The 21,428-nt window shown below is 32.8% G+C and overlaps 1 protein-coding gene across 1 annotated transcript; it reads left to right on the top strand.

Annotated features, from left to right (window-relative positions):
* Positions 1–268: 268 nt before the first annotated feature.
* Positions 269–20,057, top strand: LOC143222277 (histidine ammonia-lyase-like). Its single transcript, XM_076448572.1, has 8 exons — positions 269–726; positions 11,830–11,896; positions 12,832–12,859; positions 13,909–13,983; positions 14,365–14,437; positions 15,917–15,983; positions 19,063–19,100; positions 19,798–20,057. The coding sequence occupies exons 1-8, from the start codon at positions 483–485 to the stop codon at positions 20,040–20,042; spliced, it is 837 nt and encodes a 278-aa protein (XP_076304687.1). The 5' UTR covers positions 269–482; the 3' UTR covers positions 20,043–20,057.
* The last annotated feature ends 1,371 nt before the right edge of the window (positions 20,058–21,428 follow it).

Raw genomic sequence — 21,428 nt, 5'->3', positions numbered from 1 at the left:
AGTATTCCGTGGTTGTGCTATATAATGAAGATTGTTTGTTATGCCTTACCTCCTGCCCAGCTTCTTTATTAGAAACTCATGAGCTCAACCGGTTTCAGAGAAACGCAGGACTATTTTGCGGTGAGCATTTTAAATTTCTCGTTATTCAGCTGAACATCGTTATCACTAAGTAAAAATCCTTACTTAGTTATGAAAATCCTATTTTTTCCTTTGATTTGTCCTTCATAAGGCGTGTCTGAAGGTTTTCGAACGTGATTGGTTATCCAACGGAACTGGTGAAGTGATGGAAGGAATATCAATGAATGTAAATAAGGTAATGTGTTACCATTAAAGAAGTCAAGAGTTCCAAGCAAGAAGTTGTAATTCACGTCACTTGCAACTGCAAACAAATTTTCACAGCTAGTTTGCCAAAATATTTTGAATAACATTAATTTTTCTGAATTGGTTATCGGAAAAGAGGAAGTTTGGAAGACAAAGAAGAGATGAAACTTTCGGTTAGAGTTAGAGGAGAATGGTTTGCTGTGCCTTGCAGAGATGGGAAGAGCACTATACAGTGGCTAGGAGAGGAATCCTTAAGGCGCTACCTAAAGTTGAAACAAGCAAGCGCTCTTGTGAAAGGAAGGCAAGAAGAAATATATGAAATTCGCAAGACAAAAGGAGGCGCTATTTTGGATCAGGACGACAAGATTTGTAACGTTTTGGATGACAATGACTTCGTTTCTGTTGGTAAGTAGAATACTTTTGACAAACGCAAATTATTTCAGTGAACTAAACTACTGACATAAACGAAGTTGTTTATTCGTCAAAATATTACTATTCATTATCGATGTCTGATGGTTAGGATGCTCCACTCGCTATTTATAGACCGTGGATTCGAATCCCATCATCGAATATGTTTGTCATTTCAGTCTATTATAATGTGGCTATGAGTCCCTTTATTCGATTAGAGTAGCTCAAGAGTTGGCGATGAATATTCTCAATTAGACGACTTTCCTATCATATCTTAATAAGGCCTGGCATGGTCAGGTGGTTAAGGCATTCGACTTGTAATTCGAGAGTGTTGCGGGTTCGAATCCCCGTCACACCAAACATGCTCGCCCTTTCAGTCGTGGTGGTGTTATAATGTTACGGTTAATCCGACTATTCGTTGATGAAAGAGTAGCCCAAGAGTTGGCGGTGGGTGGTGATGACTAGCTACTTTCTTTCTTGTCTTACAGTGTTAAATTAGGGACGGCTAGGGCAGATAGCCATCGAGCAGCTTTGCACGAAATTAAAAAAAAATAAACAAATTTCTGAATAAAGTACAGCTAGCGCAGATAGCCCTCGAGTAGCTTCACGCAAAATTTAACAAAGAAACTACTTCGTAAATTTTCAGACATTTTAATAAGATTAAATATAACGTATAGCAAAACTTTATAATTCACTAAAGAAGAAAAAATCATTCATCTTGAGACAAAGAATACTTATAATTATTCTTGTTAAAATGTGGCTGGTATATAACGTGGTGTCTTATAATTATCAAAAATATTGGTTTTGCACAAGCTGTTCACTTTATCGTCTTTATAGTAAGAAATGTACACTTTGAACTCAGACACATATATACATGGATATATTACATTTGGTTCAAAGTAGAAACTACTCTAATTGAGAGTTATGAAACACTGAATTCTATATAAGGTTGTAATCTAATCCATTTAGGATTGCGTAACGTGTTTAAAAGTCGTTCTGTTTAGAAGTTTCATATATTCAGAATCATCTAATACTTACAAATTGAGTGAAATACAGAAGTTATGCAAAAATTGATTCTGCTTGTAACGTGTCCACCGTTGTTAAAGAATGAATACAACTGAAGAGCAGATTGAATTTTTGTTTGTTCATTTTTGTAAGCTTTTTCATTTCATGTTAAATATTTGCACCAGATTAAAGATAATTTTATTCTATAATTTAGTGTTACAATATTGTAGCTGTTACGATTAAAGAAATTTCCGTTACGTAATACTGATAATTCGTGTAAAAAATTGTAATATTGTGAAAGCATTGTCTGAAGTTATTACGGTTTCATCAATAAGTCCGATATTTCTTGTCTTGGAAATGTCATGATAGTTCTTTTACTGAACATAGAAAAGAGATTTATTGATTGAAAAGTGGAGATAAAGTTAAAAACCAAATACTTTGGATTTAAAAATAAAATAAAATTCATTAAACTTTAAAATATTTCGTAGTAGCAACATTCTACGTTATAGAAAAGCTGTATGTTTCTCAGTTGATTGATTGATTTGCTTCTACGTCATAGAAAAGCTGCATGTTTCTCAGTTGACTGTACGTTTGGAGTTTATTATGCAAAACACCTTGGCTGTCTACGCCAAACAACCGTCAAAAAAAAGCAAAAATGAGTAAAATCTTATAAAAGTAAATGGAAACAAGTTAAAACCTAAATTGTGTCCATAAAGCAGATTAAAAATCAAATAAAACGAAAGAGGCTTATGGCCCGTAAAAAAACCCAACTAAAAACACGATCAAACTGAATAGTGCCAGCATCGCCAATGAGACTGTCCAATGCTAAATGTAAACCCCACGCTAGCTGTCCCTAATTTTGCAGGCCCGGCATGGCCAAGTGGTGAAGACATTCGACTTGTAATTCGAGAATGTCGGGGGTTCGAATCCCCGTTACACCAAACATACTCGCCCTTTCAGCAGCGGGGGCGTTATAATGTGACGGTCAATCCCACTATTCGTTGGTAAAATAGTATCCCAAGAGTTGGCGGTGGTGGTGATAACTATCTGCCTTCCCTCTAGTCTTACACTGGTAAATTAAGAACGGCCAGCGCAGAGAACCCTCGTGTAGCTTTGCGCGAAGTTCAAAACAAACCAAACCAAACCAAATCAAACTCTAATTTAGTATAGTTTTGGAGCTAGCAAGACCAAACTTAGCCTTAGAATGGAGTGGATAAGGAATGTTCTTAGTTATATAGCGTAGCTCACTATAAGGGGTACTAAAGAGGTCATACAGTTCAAAGTGGCAGTAGTAACATAAAATTGCTAGTTTTGTAGCACGCAACGGTAATATAGTAAACTGGAGTATTAAATTAGCTAGGTATAAAAATGTGTGTTATTTGCACCTTTTCAAATTTAATGGAAAGATATGTTTTACCCATCAGTCTTACACTAATAAATGCTAGAATGCTTTTGTCGGGAGTTTTATAAATATTTAATCGATTGCTTAATTAGTGAACAGTAAAACAAACTTTTTATTAATCGTATATAACTTTGATGAAGTTTTTCATTGACCTAATACTTACAGATTCAAATATAATATAAAATGTATATTCTCTTTCACGAACGAGGTAGAAAAAGATGGAATGGTGATTAAGTTCACAGGTTTCACAATGATAGTTTAGAGATATGCATGATGTACATTAAGAAAAAAAAAATACAAGGTATTATTTATCACATGTTTGCATATTTTAACCATTTTACGATATTTTTTACATTAGTTATTTAAAGTACTATCATAATTCCAATGAAGTATCCAGTTACAATTACGCCTGATTATAGACAACATATAAAAAGGATATTAAAATAGATCATATGATCCGAATCTCCTTTTTAAATATGTGTTTAGGTTAATTAAGATACTTCAATATGATTTCTTCTTAGGAAGCCAACTTAAGACATAATTATTATTATAGACTAAAATTGTATCACAGTTTCCGTTCAAAAACACTTTAAACTGAAAAAAAAAAGATCCAAATAAGTATTAAATTGATAAGCTAAGCTATTTTAACTATGTTAGTTTCAAGATTTTAGAAAACAATTTCACAGAGTTTCACGTTTTCTGTCTTCTCTTGTTAGATCAAATAAAAAATAACCTAAAGATGGACTGAAGTTTATCTATGGAAATATCTTGAAATTTAATCTGACGTTGATCTGGTGGAGGAAAGATACTTGCAACGTCGTGAAAATTAACAGTGACATAAATTAATACTGGTCTCATAAATCGATAATATCTTTTCTCTCAGAACCGTTTTTAGTGCTTACTTGTCCAAGTTCATTTAAAGCCATATGAAACTGCTTCTGTCAACATATATTAATATCTAGTTTTATTTCTCACATGGAACATTTGATTACTTAGCCTTGGGTAGTTTTTGAGAACTTTGAACTTTGAGGTGTCCTCGGGATTGGTCAATTAATTAAGTTCTAGCTCATAGGCTGGATAAGTTATCGTAAACAAAATAAAAAAACAACAACAATTAAACATAAAACAGGCCTTACATTTGCGACAAAATTACGAAAACTGCATTACATTTACGATTTAAAGCTGGCGAAGCATTTGAAACCAATAAAACTGACATTTATGACAAAAATCACGTAAACTCCATTTTTATTCACATTCCAGATTACAAACAAGAGTGGATAAAAATAACGTTTCAGATATATATTTTTTCTATCTTTCATTTAGTAAACTCAAGTTGGAATGTTCCAACTTGAGACAAAAGTTCGTCTCATGTAAAAAAACAAACAAACAAAAAACATATGCAGTTTACTTGACTTTATAATAAATCTTAGGTTTATTAGTTTCCAATGTTTCGTCATCACGTTTTCATGTTTTTAAAACATTAAACACAGATGAGATGCACACACTTACACGTTACTTTAACAAGAATATCTGCTGGTATTATCATTTCAGTGTTCTTTTTTAGTTTAGCTACAAAATCTTAAAACCTTTTCTTTGTTACGCCTATACTAGTGAATATATATTTTATTCAGTTTTCAGTATTATAACTATTCCAGTTTTCATTGTCATTGATCTAGTTTCTGATTTCAAGCTATTCTGCTGATGATTAGCAGTTTATGTTAATGGAGCATTTGCTAAACTTTGTTTGCTCTTAACTGTTAAAGGTAAAAAGCCGTTAAAATTTAATATTACGTGTTAAGCAAATGTAAAAACTATTGAAATAAAATTTAAAATATGTGGTCAATTTATAGATTTTTGGCCTAATTTTTTGCTGAATTCGTCATAATTCCAAGGCCTTTTTTTGCCGACACGTTTCGTTTAGGAGCTGTTTTTGCAATATCGTTTGCATTGATAAAAACTAATTGATCCATATAAAAATAAACTCGAAAGAAGAAATATAATTTTTTTGTTGCCGTTATGGTAATGACTATGTATTACATTTATACAAAACTTTATTAATTACTGTCTTCACTGATATATTTTTATGTTTATTTAAATTTCAGTTAGTAACTGTTTTTGCATCGGCTAATTACGACGCAATACAATATTTCATTATTTCCGTCCATACCTACAGATACCAAATTACTGTTGTTGACCTTTTCTTTTTAGTAGAAATATATATACTGCACTCTACCAACCAAAAGGAACAGAACCTCGTATTTTAGCTTTGTAAGTCCACTTATGCTTCAATAATTTGTCTTCGAAAATTAGGCAATCAAGGTGGTATTTTTTCTATACAAGAGAGAAACTTAAACTAATACTATGTAAAAGAAAATACATTTTTAACTCTCAAGTTACTATTCACTACTAATGGAGTTCATATATATCATATTATTAATGTTTTGGCTGTTATAGCATCCAGTTTAAAGAAATGACCAAAAAGTGTGCAATGTTTTATTTTCTACGTAAAATACATAGGAAACCAAATTAATAATAAGTGAGACTGTTGATGGCTATATTTTCGTTAATATATTTGTATGTTTTAGAAACGAATAAAGTCATATATCCTTACGTAATTTGTTGCAGAAAAAATCCGACAGGTGTAGATAGATCTTATCGATAATTCCAGGTTAACTTAAAGCATTTACTGAACATTAGCTACCTCTGGAAACTAATATTTATAATATGTTTAATAGGAATACAATAAAAACATGTTTTTGATGAGTTATTCCATGGGTAAATTTGCAATTAAAGGTTTTAATTATTGCGAGATTTGGCTAAAGTGAAGGTATGTAACATCTAGACATTTCGTAAATTTCGTGTCATTTGATAGTTCTAATGAGAAAAATTACGTGTATGACTGTTCACGATTAATTTGGTTTTATCAGCTAATTTTGCACATTTATCTGACTTATTGTATATGTTTATTATTTCATTTGTCATCTCTCTTACATATTAAATTATTTTGTCATCTAAAGCTGAGCACGAGAACATCTTGTCCAATAAAGGCATAAAGAAAGCATTCAGATTTTATCAACTTCTGTAACAATTACCAATAAAAATAAAAGTGTATATCTTCACAACTTATCTTTTTCAGATGCCATTAAAATATGATTTTTAAAAAAATTGGGGAATAAAAAACCGAAAGAAAATATCAGTAAAGCTAAAAACAATAAATATTATTTTAAATCATTATGGCTCATAACACTTTGCAACACAAAGTTTGTTCCTGGATAGTATGCGTTATTTCTTAATTGCTTATGTTGTAAAAGTACAGAAAATGGCCATTATTCTCTTCAAACTTTGCTTTTGTGACCTAGATAATGAAATTTAGAAATTAACCTATTTTCTATGTAAAAACGGTCAAATTTGCACATTTTAATTTACATGAGGTCTGAATAAAACAACATATGAATCAAGATTTACATGTATTTGTACTAAAGTTATACAAAAATGAACAAAAATGTTTAGAAGTGAGTAGTTTTCGAGAATTGCGACTGTAATGTAAATCACTTTCACGTATCAGCTCCCAAATATAGCCTCCCATCATGTTTTCGTTATGCGCTTCCAGGTCACAAAAGTAAAGTTTTAAGAGAAAAATAGGCCTTTTACATTTACTTCAGACATAAGCAATTGGGAAATAACCCGTTCTTCTCAGGAACAAGAAAAAGTAACAATTTTGTTACACAGTGTAATTTATGACAAATTATTTTAGACGAAGTTTTACGGTCAAATAACAACAATTCATATGGAACAGGCTCAATAAAAAAGCTACGTTTTTGTTAGTTGTTTGAATAATTGATCATTATGTATACCCCCCGTGGCACAGCTGAATATCTGCGGACTTACAACCCTAAAAACGAGGTTTCGATACTCGTGGTGAGCAGATGACAGATATCCCTTTCTGTAGCTTTGTGCTTAATTACAAACAAAACATTGTGTTAATATTTATTTTAACATTTATTTTGTTTCAATAATTGATTATTGTCTGTGTTAATATTCATTTATAATAATTTCACAATATCAGCCATTTCTAAGTTTAATATATACTCTTCAAAAAAAGAAATGCAAAAGGCAAAATTTGAGACATATTGTTAACAAGTTTATTCCGGGTAGTTCTGTAAGACATGTGTGAAACTTTGCACATTCACTGCTGAACATCTAAAGTCTGCAAAGGCGAAGTCCACGCTCACTAGTTGAAGTTTAACGTCACTCAACGTCAATAACGAGTATGCCCCCCGTGAGCATCAATAACTGCTTGGCATCTCCTGCCCATGGAAGCGATGAGATGACAAATCACATCCTGTGGAATGGCTGTCCACTCAGCCTGCAAAGCTGGTGCAAGCTGAGTTAGAGTCTGCGATTGAGGTTGTCGCTGTCACAGACGTCGGTCCAACTCGTCCCAAAGATGTTCGATGGGGTTTAAATCTGGTGATCTGGAGGGCCAGGGAAGAACGTTGATGTTGTGGTGTCTCAAGAAGACAGTGGTGAGTCGGGCTGTGTGAGAACAGGCGTTGTCATGTTGAAAAACGTCGTTGACGTTCACCATGATGGGTTGCACATGGGGCCTAAGAATCCCGTCGACGGTTGCGTACGGTCTGATCGGAAATCCTACGCAGCCCTGGTATGGTTGAGGCAGTAGACGTCGCAGTGGTGGTCCTATCCCGAAGGTGACGTAACCGGATGTAGCGATCTTGTGCGGGCGTGGTCACACGAGGTCTGCCAGATCGTGGACGGTCACAAGTTGATCCATGTTGTTGGTGACGATTCCATAGCCTTGTGATGGTGCTTGGGTGGACATTTACAGCTCTGGCAACATCTGATCGAGATTTGCCTGCTTCCAAGCGATCAATGGCGTTGTTGCGTTGTGCTTCAGTCAGTCTTGGCGTAACTGTATTGCGTGTCGGTGGCTTAACACTGAGCTATGGAAACCGAGAACCTGTCACTTTTATAGGGATTTTGCACATGCTACACTTGCAGAACATGCAGGTCTCTCAAACAAATTTATTGGACACGCATGCGTTTTGGCGAAAAATCCGATGTTTTCCTCCGTTTTCAAAGTGCACAACTTTTATTGTCATTTTGGTCTGACAATCAATGCCTTAACACGTGTAACGTTATTACATATATTTCTCTTTAAAATAACAAAAATATACCTTTTGCGTTTTTTTTTTTTGGTCCATAAACAACGTATAACTTTGTGAGTTATATAAATTACTGAGATTTTGTAATATACATATCTATCTTAATAGTCCGGAAGCTGTCGAGATACACTTACAGCTGTACTATTCCAAGTTGTGTCATATTACGTTTATTATTACAGTATACATATAAACTAAAAATTAAAACTTGGTAAAGTGTAACGTTAGGCTCATAAATATATGGCTTTGGAGGCATAGAAACTAAATTAGTACAAAATCATAACTATAATTCAACAAATTAAGATGAAATTAGTGAATTTATATATATTTTTTTGATAAACAATTAAAATAAGTTATTGTTTTGTATACGCGATTATCACATGTTTTGTTCACTAATAAAGTATACAAAACAATAACTTATATGAATTGTTTATGAAGGAAAAACATTCAGTAAGCCTAAACTTGGTTTTGTCTGCTTTGACAAAACATGCAATAAACGTACAAAGCAAAACACTCAGTATGTATTGTACACAAGCCCGATCATGAGAGAATGTTTTTGTCTCTCTCTTCGTTATTTGTCTATTACAAACAAAGAAAGCACTTGAAGTGAATTTTTAGATTTAGGTTTTTACATACTTTTTGTAAATAAACTATCGTTGAAGCAAAGGCAAAATGTTGATGTTTCGCAAACATGTTCTTTGATGTTATTAAACAGAGCGAGGCAAACGTAGTTTTATAGTTACTGTACAGGACTATAGATCTGTCATTTTGATGTTCATGCCTCTCTGCTACTGAAAAGAAAATATTTCATAGCGCACATTGGGGTAATGAGTGCATGATAAAATTGGTAGTTACATCCCACTATTCGGTCTCACAAGAGCAGAGGAACAGACAGTGGTGTGTAGTATTGACTAGATTCCATTCTTATAGCCTAACACTTTAAAATGAAGGTTTGTTTGTTTTGAATTTCGCGCAAAGCTAATCGAAGGCATTCTGCACTAGCCGTCCCTAATTTAGTAGTGTAAGACTAGAGGGAAGGCAGCTACTCGTCACCACCCACCGCCAAGTCTTGGGCTACTCTTTTACCAACGAATAGTGGGATTGACCGTAACATTATAACGCTCCCACGGCTGGGAGGGCGAGCATGTTTTGGCGCGACGCGGGCACGAACCCACGACCCTCGGATTACGAGTCGCACGCCTAACGCGCTAGGCCATCCCAGCAAATGTACGGAAAGCTGTCAGTTGATTAAACTAGATCAAGGCGACAACCTTGTTTGTACCTCGTGTTTGAGTTTAAAATGTCAAGAATGTTGATGTTCGTTGCAGATTTTCTATAAAGAAAGTACAGAATTGTTTCAAATTTTGAGGTTTTAGGCTTATCCATGGTAAAAATCTAACAAAACAACCAAACATGCCATAAAATACTGTTTCAAGATATAACATTAGAAAGCAGGAAATAAAGAGTTTGAACATTTTTTGTTAAAATAGTATGACAAAACAAACAACATTACACACTCTTGATAAAATCGTAATGAAAAAAAAAAAAAAGATGTTACGCTTCCATAGTGATAAAAGATGGAAGGGTAAGGAACGGTGACCTAGATGCGATTTTAATAAACAAGTCTTGAAAATGTAACCTTCATAAGTCATAAGAAAATATATACACTGGCCTTAACGTAACTGCACAATGAGTTTGTTTGTTCAATTTCGTGCAAAGCGACTCGTGGGCTATCTGCACTAGCCGTACTTAATTTAGCGGGAGATTTGTGCGAATCTTGGGCTTTGTTCTTACAGTTAAGAAGTATTGGGAATCTTTCAGGCACAATGGGTGTTAAAGATGTAATCTCAATATTTGCCGAATGGAATCGATCCCCCGATTTTAGTGTTGTAAATTCGAAGTTAAAGTTAAAGATAAAAAACAAACTACAACACGCGAAATTCAGTGTTGGAGGTGGAAAGATAAAGAATTGAGGAAGACAAATATGAATAATAAATTTACCATAGGCAACACAGTATTTCCAATTATTCTTTTCAAACACTTCGTTATTTTGAAGTTCAATCTAGAGGTATGTGAATATAACATTATATAATTTTTTGTCCACCACAAGTCACTGCTCGCGAGGGTGCACCTTCAACACCACTGGTGATCATTAGATTGTTTCCCTGATTACCTTCTGTTTTTAGTGAAGCGATAGAATTTAAATATCTTAACTAACAGGGAAGTGGCTATGGAAGTTTCAGTTGTTATTTTAATTTATAGCACACTCTTCATCTGCTTAATAGAAACCTTAACTGTTATCTTAAATAATAGTAAATACATTTTTTTTGTTCTAGTAAAATTTTTTAATGTAATTTTAATTGAATCATTGTCATTTCTTAAATGTTTTAAGTGATGGTGTAGGGATAAAGTTTATAGTGCCGGAGGCCTGACAAAATTTGTCAGACGTGTTGAAATCACCATCAAGGTAAAGATTTAATATTTAAAGCTTATATTTTGATTTCATTTTTAAATAAAGAAAATATATGCAAAAATAATTATTTGAGACTACTTATAATAATACTAAATTCAATACGGGTATATTACCGAGATAAAACAAACAACTAAACTTCCTTTAAATTAAGCAGCAAGAGAAAACAACAGCTGTGTACTGTATAAATAACACTAATATTGAAGAAGTTTTAGAAACACATATTTTGATAATTGACTATATTTCTAACTGTACTACAGCATTAAAAACTTTGACTTTTATAGTTGTTTGCGTACCTCCTGTCACCAAGCTCGAATAACTAAAATGGTAAAATAGCCTTTGTTGTATTGTAAGTAAATAATAAGCTTTCTAAAATGTTTACTTTTTAAATAAGCAGTACAATTGTAAAACTGATTTTACTGTTTTAATACCATATAAGAATGTCTTTGTTGCACGTTAAGTGCTTACCATTTTAATGCTTTGACACATGTTCTTGGGCAGGAGCGGTCGCACGGTGCCTGAAGCCAAATTCTGAGGGAAAGTGATAGTGTGTGTACTAAGCAGGCTGAAAGAGGTCTACCAAAGGATACGGGGGATCAGAAACAGCCTGAATTTTCTCTGATACTTGGAGAGTCTGTTTATAAAAGAAATTTAAGTTAGGTTGTAAAATGAGTAGTATTTTTATATACATATTTATGTATATAAACAGGGTTTTGGCAGCACCACACTCGTGGTTTTAATATTCTTATAACGATAAGTACTTGAACTCATTCACAAAGAAAGGACATCATTATTTTCAGATTGAAGTAGCAAATGTAAAACGAAATGGTCTAAACGAATAGAAAACTGAATGTTTAAAATGCTTTTTTAATATAACTATTTCCAGGCAATCATTAAAAGGATACTTCCCGAGTGTTCAGTAATTTTTTCTTTACTGTAGTGTTAATTGCTTTGTGACGAAGTATACAATACCTAAACTAGTATAATGCTATATTTTCTTCAATTTATGTGATGTTTCAATCTTTTTGTCTTGATTATATCAGTTCTAAAGACGGACAGAGCCAATCCAGAAATAAGACCACAAGAAATATCCTATGTTCCAGAACAAATGTATCCTTTTCCTTCTGTTACTTAAAATAAAATTTATTGATTTATGACTACGAGAAAGCTTTATCACGTTTATACTTGTTGGTGAAATTGTAAAACGTAAACTTAGTTGAAAATTGAAATATGAGACTTAAGATAATATATATATTTTAGTGAAACTGAATACATTGTAATGAAGTTAAATAAGCAAAATCATAAGGAAGAACTGCGTTAGAAACCGTGAATCCAAACCTCTTACAAGTTATATAAGTTTGTTATAACTTAAAAATGATGTTACGCTTCCATAACTGTAAAAATTAATTTTATTATAAATAATTAAGGGGTTTTTGAAGAAATTTAGTTTGTATGAATGAAAAATATTAGATTGATTAACCCTAACTTGCTGACCTGATCTGATTAGTTATCTTAAGATCCCTCGTTGGTACAGCGGTAAGTCTACGGACTTACAAAGCTAAGATCAAGGGTTCGATTCCCCTCGGTGGACTCAGCACGTAGCCCGATGCGGCTTTGCTTTAAGAAAACACACACGTTATTGTCTTAGGATTGTAATATGTTGTATTCAAAATTCATTATAAGAAAAATAGGTTCTTTTTAACTAGCCTTTAAGAAACGAGTCTTTATTTGTATCTTTCTCTTCAAAATATAAATCGCATTTAATTTGACTTCTTAAGAAATTGGTAAATTTATTTATCTTTGTGTAATTATATCGTAATAAAACTGTATATATGCAGTTACAGGCTGAATTTATTTATATATACAATTCAAGATTGTAATTATTTAATGAATTATCAAATTTCAGAAACGTATGTTTCATATTATTTTTTATTCTTTCTTTATTTATTATTTATTTAGTTATTTTATTATTGTTTGTAATATAATTTCATTTTTATCAATTTAATTAATTAATTTTGTCATAAAAAACCTTGACGTCACTTAAGTCCCGGAAAATTTGGGACGCTAAATGAAGTAAGTCGTTTCTGTTTGTCAGTTTTCTGTTTCTGTCTTAAATTTTAGTAAAACTTTGTTGTATATTTACATTTCATTATAATTATTGTAGTAACAATAATTTTGTGATTTTTTTTGCATCTACTAGTACCACTGAACCATTGATATACATTTTAAGGTAATATTCAAGTAAAAACTAACAATTTAAAATAAAACATACATTAGTCAAAAGGAAAAGTAGAATTAATTCATTAAATATATGAAATTTAGTGTACATAAGTTATTACAGAATAATTCCGAGGACTCATCATAAAACAAAAGTGTATATACATACAGGATGGCCCGTAAGTCCCTACCCATCCATATATCTTATGTATCTAGTGTATCTGTGTGCTGTCCCTCATTCTCGCTGCACAATATTATGCAACGCCATGTTCTGTGAGAGATTTTCCTCAACATCGGCTATATTTCTCTGAAAAAAAAAGAAACAAATTTATAATACATGCGTAATTGAATATAACATAATAATATATGGATGGGTAGGGTCTTACGGGCCACCCTGTAGTTTACCCTAATTAAAGCAAAAGGCTTACCTCTATAAAATGTTTTTTGTGCTATATACAGGTATAATATAAGCCTCTTAGAAGACTAGAAGTGGTTTAAATCGTTATTTCAGTGAGCTCATTATTATAAGTAATTTCGACAATAATACTCAATAATACTTCACGAGGCTTAACCCACTTTTGAAATTATGGATAGTCCTGGATGTATACACTTAGTCAACATTAAAAATTAATGAGCAAAAATAACAAAATTACCAAATTATCTGAAAAAAAACATACAAAAATCATTTTAATTTTATACAACTTACCAATAAATGAAACATTAATTTTTGTTTTAACTATTCACGAATCTATGGTAATGCAAATCAAATATTTTAAACTAGAGATTATGACACAATTGGAATAAAATCCCAAATGCAATGGCCGTTTATCACACCTCACAAAAATATTCATTAGAGATAAATAACACCTTATTAAAATACTAATTGAACATGTTTTTGTTACAAGGTCCTTCTTGTGAATGGTTATAACCTAGTACCTGATGACCTACTATGTCTTGGAAAGGGATTTTACAAGATTAAGGTATTGTGATTGATTATCTTGCGTCATCACTACTGCTAACCGTTTAATCAGTGTGTAAAACAGATGAGATATTATATATTTATTTCCAATGTTTCCAATCTATATTACTTTTTATATCTTTTATCAACTTTGGAAAGCTTCGTTTCTTGTCAGATGTTCCAACTGATCACAGTACGATTAATTTTCATCTTCTTTTAATAGTTTTCAACACTTTTTAGTTCCAGTTAGTTGTATTTTGAAATAAAATATTCATTTATTTTCACTTAGAAGTTGAAAAAAAATTAACTGATGACAGTAGAAGAAGAACGACAGGTCATGGGTCAAATTATTTCTTTTAGTTTAGCGTGACTTCACTTTAAATATTATTTTTTACTTCCCCAGCTTACAAAGGAGGCCGAAGACAGGGTAATCCGTTCACGCCAGCTTGTAGACACAGTTTTGAAAGAAAATAAAGGTAAGGTTATTAGTAACGCTAAATAATGTCTACATTTAACTAAGGGCAGGAAATTTGGTTCTCTAGTGATTATATTAGCAGAGGGGTGTTAATGATAATTTTGTTTAAGGTAGGAACTTGAATTCTGTAGTAATTATATTACTTGTGGGACTTTATCAGCTAGGATCACTAATTTGAGTGTTAGCTGGTAATTTTGTTATCGTAACTATGAACAGACCAGAGACGTTGCTAGGTGCTGGCATACGAGGCCTATGCTCCCAAACCCCAGTTGGTGTCTTGAGAAACCAGAATAGGAAATCTAATCGATATCATACGCAAACGTTGAAAATTCCCGAGCCTATGGGCTCGAGCCCTGAATCTTTTAAGTACCTTTCAACGCCTATACAACAAACCTTTCTTGGACATTGTTGTTAAAAATTCTCTAAGTTTAGAGTGTCTAGTTAAGAACTAATGAAATAATACTTTGAATATCACTTCGTGTTGGTTAAATGATTAACTTTTTATACAAAATAATATATGATAAAGAAGTTTGTCAGAATTAATAATGGTTTATTTGTGATTGGTTCTAACAAATATTGAAGGAATAATTAAAATTAAACACACAGTGTTTTATCATTGATATAGAGTGTTACACAATGCAAAATTTGAACTTGTTTAACTTAATGGTCATCGTGTTTGAAATTGCAAATATTTGAACTTAATGTGAATATCATAGTCACTTGAAGTATACATTACTGGTAAAAGGTAAGTGGTTAAGTTCACTAGAATACAAAAGTCGTAATGGCTAGGCATGACCTTGTGTTTAGCATGCCCGAACCGTGAATTTTAAGATTCATGGCTTATGATGCGTTACTATAAAAGACGTGTTACACACTTGAGGGTCATGGTTGTGTTATAAGAGTGGTGGTCAAATTTCATAAATTGACCAGATAGGAGTAGCTCAAGACCTGTATGCTATTGATTAGCAATTCAAACATAGAAACGAAGAGCTCTTGGGTAACTTTGCGGAAAAGTTCTAATAATTGATAATGTGGATAATTCTTTAAAATTAACTAGATTTATTTTTTGAACAAAATGCTGCACAATGGAATTTTTGTGTTGTGCCCACCACAGGGATGGAACCCAGAAGTATAGCGTTATAAGTCCTTAAACTTATCGTTGAACAACCTGTGGGTTAAGTAGGTGTAAATAGTTTTGCTGAATTAAAGCAACTGTGAAAAAAATAAGTTTATAACTATATATATATAAAGATAATAAATCAAACCTATTTAACTGACGTTTTACAGCTAATTTCTGTAATCATTGTGATAACGTTTATTAAATTTATAATTGTTTTTAATTGACACTGACGGAAAGAGACATCCTTAATGGTTTGACAACGGTGGCTTCCATTCTTCTAGTGTTTAGTTTTCGTTTTTACTGTCGTTGTTGGACTAGTTTTGTGGATTTATAAGTAAATCTAAAGTTCTCTATTTTCAGTGGCCTATGGTGTAAACACAGGATTCGGAAAATTTGCCAGTAAGATCATTAGTGACGAAAACCTTGTGTAAGTGTTTATATTACTTTAAAACTATTAAAAAATTCAATTCGTATTCAAGATGTTCAGAACATTTGATTGGAACACTTAGAAATAGGCTTAGTTGAATAAAACTGACAAATTCAGCTTGCCTTTCGTGAATTGAAAATAAACTAGTTGCAGAAGCTTATTGCCCCAACCTTTTCAAGGTTCTTTTTATATCGTTTGACTTATCGCAACACCTACAAAATAAATATGTTTAATTGTTAAACTTTTCTAAAATCAAAGTTTCACTCCCATCCCCAAATGGCTCTTCTCATGTGTCCTTTAGAGTGATTTTACAATAAAAGTTACTTTTATCAAGCCCTCGGGTAACATGGAAATTAGAACCTTAACAGCTGTATCATGCAGTGAGTTGTAGTTTTTCATAATAACCGAAATGAAATGTCCCAGTCAGTTTTTGGGTTTACTATGTGTCACCGATTCAAAACAGTTTTAAATAATTATATCCCTGATCAGGAACGAAACGAGACATACAACTGTGGTGAACTACAGTTGGTGTTATATGCAGTGCCCTTTATTCAACACGATAGGTAAAATCAATGTATTTGAATACTTCTCTACAGCTGTTTTATCTCAGTGACATGTTGCATGCCCAAAAATATATGCTTCTTGTTGACAAATGTTTGCATTTTTCGTCATTAGAAATATATCAAACATTTAAAGCAGTGTGATTTCTCAAAAACAAAAAAAGAGTTAGTGACATGTTATGAATGTTATTAGTTTTTAGATATCATATTTTTTATTTAAAAAAGATGACTTTTTTAAGTTGCCCCGCTCGCTGTGCATACGACAATATCACCATTACTGCCTGTAATTAAGTAGTAAATACCATTGCAAATGGTGAGGTATTTCAACTACTTTCTAACACTTATCTTTTGTGTTTATCAAGTAGAATCACTTACATGCACTATTCTGTAAATGATTATAACAAACTTACAGATTTATCTGGAGTTTGGCTTCTGTGTTTATGCAGTAATAACTGATGGGTCAGATCTAAGTATATTGAAAGTCCATTTATGAATTTTCTACAATGAACCATTTTCTTTTGTCTCAAATACAAAATCATTGTGGTATGTAAAAATAAACATAGTATCTTTGCTTTAAATTAGGTATTAAAATATGTCTTGTTATGCATATTAACCTTGGAGAAGCCGCAAAGGCGAAACGCTGGTTTGAATAAAAATATATATTTTATATATTTATCTGGAGTGTAAAGGCCGTTTTATCTTAGCTCTCATCAAAATGTCTAAGATTAGTGTTAGCGATATAATTCAGTATATAAGGAATACCATAACCACATGTCTTATTAATTTAATTCCCTTCTGTAGCCAAAACGGCTTAATGTATTTTGCTAGTTAAGCCTGTCTTAACTTTTTATAAAAATGTAATAATTACACGTTTTTTTAAATATTATAATTCAAAACTCTAACGCCTAGTGAACCTGACAATTAATTAGTAACACTCATTATCTAATACTTTATCGTATCTATTAATGTGGTCCTCGTTATTGAGATTTGATGAGACAAATTATATTGTTTTTAGCATGTTTATGTGAAGAAAAAGATTAATTCGTAACCAGCTATACAACATATTTTATACTTAATTTTATAAATAGGAGTTTCATGTTCATTGTGTCTTAAACACTACAGTGTTGGCAGAAGCAGTCTTAGCCATTCTGGAGCACCAGGCAGAATTCGGTAAATGGGGTCCCTTAATGATAAGAAAACTCAGATGTAGATTAAAAGGCATAGCATCGGGGGGCCTTCCATGTGTGGAATTCCGGGCAATTGCCCAGTTTGCCTAGGAGGCAAGACTGCCTTTGGATATTGGCTGGTATCACCTTAAGGACGACTTTATCTTTCCAGTGTAGATACGTCATTCTACCTTTGCCTAATTGTTTTTGGTTATCCACTGGTGAATGCATGCATAGTCAATATTGTGATTCAAGGCTATAAAACATTTGTTTGGCCTGAGTAATACCTATATTATAATTTGTAATTTACATTGAATTCCGTACTTCATAGTAGGGTTGTAAATAAATTAGAAAAAAAGAGACCGAGAAAGCAAACATCACAAGTTTTAGAAACAGAAGATCGAAAATTTCAGTATTTTCTCATAAAATTAACAACTTAAAACTTATAAAATGTCAAAAGTTGCTTTGTTAGCTACTTCCTGATGCAAAGTTTTAGTAGAGCATGATATAAAATGATTTAATTCTGAATGTCACTTTCTAAATGTAACACGCGCGCCTGACCTGCCTGCAGCGAAAAGGTTATTCTATTAACAGCTGATTGACATACAAAAACTGAGTTTATGTCATGTTTTACTAGCTGAATTTAATCATTGACACACTCAATTATTATGTGGTTTACCAGTTCCTATCAAATCATAACACCAAGTCTATTTCTTGTATTGGCAGATGACATTTGTTTTGTTTGTTTGTTTTGGAATTTCGCACAAAGCTACTCGAGGGCTATCTGTGCTAGCCGTCCCTAATTTAGCAGTGTAAGACTAGAGGGAAGGCAGCTAGTCATCACCACCCACCGCCAACTCTTGGGCTACTCTTTTACCAACGAATAGTGGGATTGACCGTCACATTATACACCCCCACGGCTGGGAGGGCGAGCATGTTTAGTGCGACGCGGGCGAGAACCCGCGACCCTCGGATTACGAGTCGCACGCCTTACGCGCTTGGCCATGCCAGGCCTAGCAGATGACATAGATAATCAAAACCAAATATATAAGATGCTTTACGAATTTAACAACCTCAACAAAAGTCATATATTATTGCCAGGCATAAATCAAGAACAGCAAATAAATTCATGTTATACTAGCTGATTAATTCCACTGTAACCAAACCTATTTATTATGTTATGTGTTATGCTATAGGAGAGTGCGCATGAGGTTATATATTCGTTACAACTGTTCAAAGCAATAATAACACAAGTAAGCAGATAATTCTATTCACTTTCGAGAGGAAGAAAAAAAAACAACAACTGTATATTTTCATGAGACTGAAATTCTGACGGATATCTTACTTTTTCAGGGAGCTTCAAGAAAACCTTGTTCGTTCACATGCTGCAGGTAATTGTATTAATAAATTTATTCAACTCATTTACGTTTTTCTGATTGAAGTTTTCTTCCATAGTTTTAGTCTCTGCGAATAATAAATTAGTTATTTGTGAGTAATAATAAAACGAATAACAGCTTCAAGAGAAATTGGATATTTTTATAGTGTTGAAATTGACCAGTTGAAAAACACCGATAAAAAATTTCTTATTATGAAAAATTTTGATAAGGCAATGTGTTTGATGACACATAACGTTTAATTGCAACATGTGGACTTGATTGTTCAGAAGACTGAACATCTTTTGTGTGACAAATTTCTCGTGTTTGTGTTTGATGACATAACGTTTGACTGCAACATATGCACTTGACTATTCAGAAGACTAAACATCTGTTGTGTGACAAAGTTCTCGTGTTTGTTTTACTTTTGTTTTTTTCTACCAGATTTATTTGAGTTTTATGTTCGAGACGGATCCGTTCAAGCTCCTTTCTTTGAAACTGAAGTGATTTTTAAACATTGATTGAATTTGACCAACAAACGGTTCCTTCAGCAGGCACGAAGTATCATGAAGGCTCATCAAGGACCCACCAATAGACAGAATACATTTATAAATATATGCTAATAACTTTATTAATGTAATGAAGTGAACAAGGGATGCGAAAAACTTATACCAACAACAATAATAAACAATGTAAGCGATCTTTATTTTCTTAGGAGTTGGACATCCTCTTACTCCAGAAAGAACTCGGATGCTGCTCGCTCTTAGAATCAATGTCCTGGCTAAAGGTAACAGTGGAATTTCTCTTGAAACGTTACAGCAATTAGTAGAAGCATTTAATGGTACGTATCTATATCTTGTATGCACAATACATGAATCTACTTCTCTCAATATAAACTACAATTATTTTCGTTACACATGTAAATTGGTACTGTTACTGTATGGCATACGACATCATTAATAAGTTTGAGTCAGTGATAACTCACACAAATGCATTTGATAGATATAAACACAAGGTAATGCACCCAATAAACACAGAAAAATGGTGTTCACTTGCATCAATATAGTACACCCAATAAACACAAAAGAATGGTTTTCACTTGCAACAATATAGTACACCCAATAAACACAGAAGAATGGTGTTCACTTGCGACAAGTCACCCGCTGGGACAGCGGTAAGTCTTTATTCAATATCACCATCAATTTGATCACATATTTTGATCAGACACTCATTCCTTCAATTTGATCACATAGTTTGATCAGACACACATTCCATTAACTCGATCACATAGTTTGATCAGACACTCATTCCATCAATTTGAAAACATAGTTTGATCACACACACATTCCGTCAATTTAATCACATAGTTTGATCAGACACACACACCATCAATTTGATCACATACTTTGATCAGACACTCATTTTCTCAATTTGATCACATTGTTTGATTAGACACTCATTTTATCAATTTGATAACATAGTTTGATCAGACACTTATTTTATCAATTTGATCACATTGTGTGACCAGATACTCATTCCATTAATTCGATCATATAGTTTGATCAGACACTCATTCCATTAATTCGATCATATAGTTTGATCAGACACTCATTCCATCAGTTTGATCACATAGTTTGATCAAACATTCATTCCGTCATTTCGATCACATAGTTTGATCAGACACACATTCCATCAATTTGATCACATAGTTTGATCAGACACACATTCCATCAATTTGATCACATAGTTTGATCAGCCACACACACCATCAATTTGATCACATATTTTGATCAGACACTCATTTTATGAATTTGATCACATAGTTTGATCAGACACACTCACCATCAATTTGATCACATACTTTGATCAGACACTCATTCCTTCAATTTGATCACATAGTTTGATCAGACACACATTCCATTAACTCGATCACATAGTTTGATCAGACACTCATTCCATCAATTTGATCACATAGTTTGATCAGACACACATTCCATCAATTTAATCACATAGTTTGATCAGACACACATTCCATCAATTTGATCACATACTTTGATCAGACACTCATTCCATCAATTTGATCACATTGTTTGATCAGACACTCATTTTATCAATTTGATCACATAGTTTGATCAGACACTTATTTTATCAATTTGATCACATTGTTTGATCAGATACTCATTCCATCAATTCGATCACATAGTTTGATCAGACACTCATTCCATCAATTTGATCACATAGTTTGATCAAACATTCATTCCGTCATTTCGATCACATAGTTTGATCAGACACGTATTCCATCAATTCGATCACATAGTTTGATCAGACACTCATTCCATTAATTCG

This window comes from Tachypleus tridentatus, chromosome 8, assembly GCF_004210375.1.
Source record: "Tachypleus tridentatus isolate NWPU-2018 chromosome 8, ASM421037v1, whole genome shotgun sequence".
Taxonomy (NCBI): Eukaryota; Metazoa; Arthropoda; class Merostomata; order Xiphosura; family Limulidae; genus Tachypleus; species Tachypleus tridentatus.
The sequence above is the reverse complement of the archived record's forward strand: the minus strand, read 5'-3'. Positions and strand labels throughout refer to the sequence as shown.

What these genes read in the sequence shown, in the direction of transcription:
- LOC143222277 (XM_076448572.1), top strand. Translation starts at nt 483, where the DNA reads ATGAAACTTTCGGTTAGAGTTAGAGGAGAATGGTTTGCTGTGCCTTGC. An exon ending in TCCTATGTTCCAGAACAAAT is followed by an intron (nt 11,897 to 12,831) that starts GTATCCTTTTCC and finishes ACGTCACTTAAG; the next exon opens with TCCCGGAAAATTTGGGACGC. An exon ending in TGTTCGTTCACATGCTGCAG is followed by an intron (nt 19,101 to 19,797) that starts GTAATTGTATTA and finishes TTATTTTCTTAG; the next exon opens with GAGTTGGACATCCTCTTACT.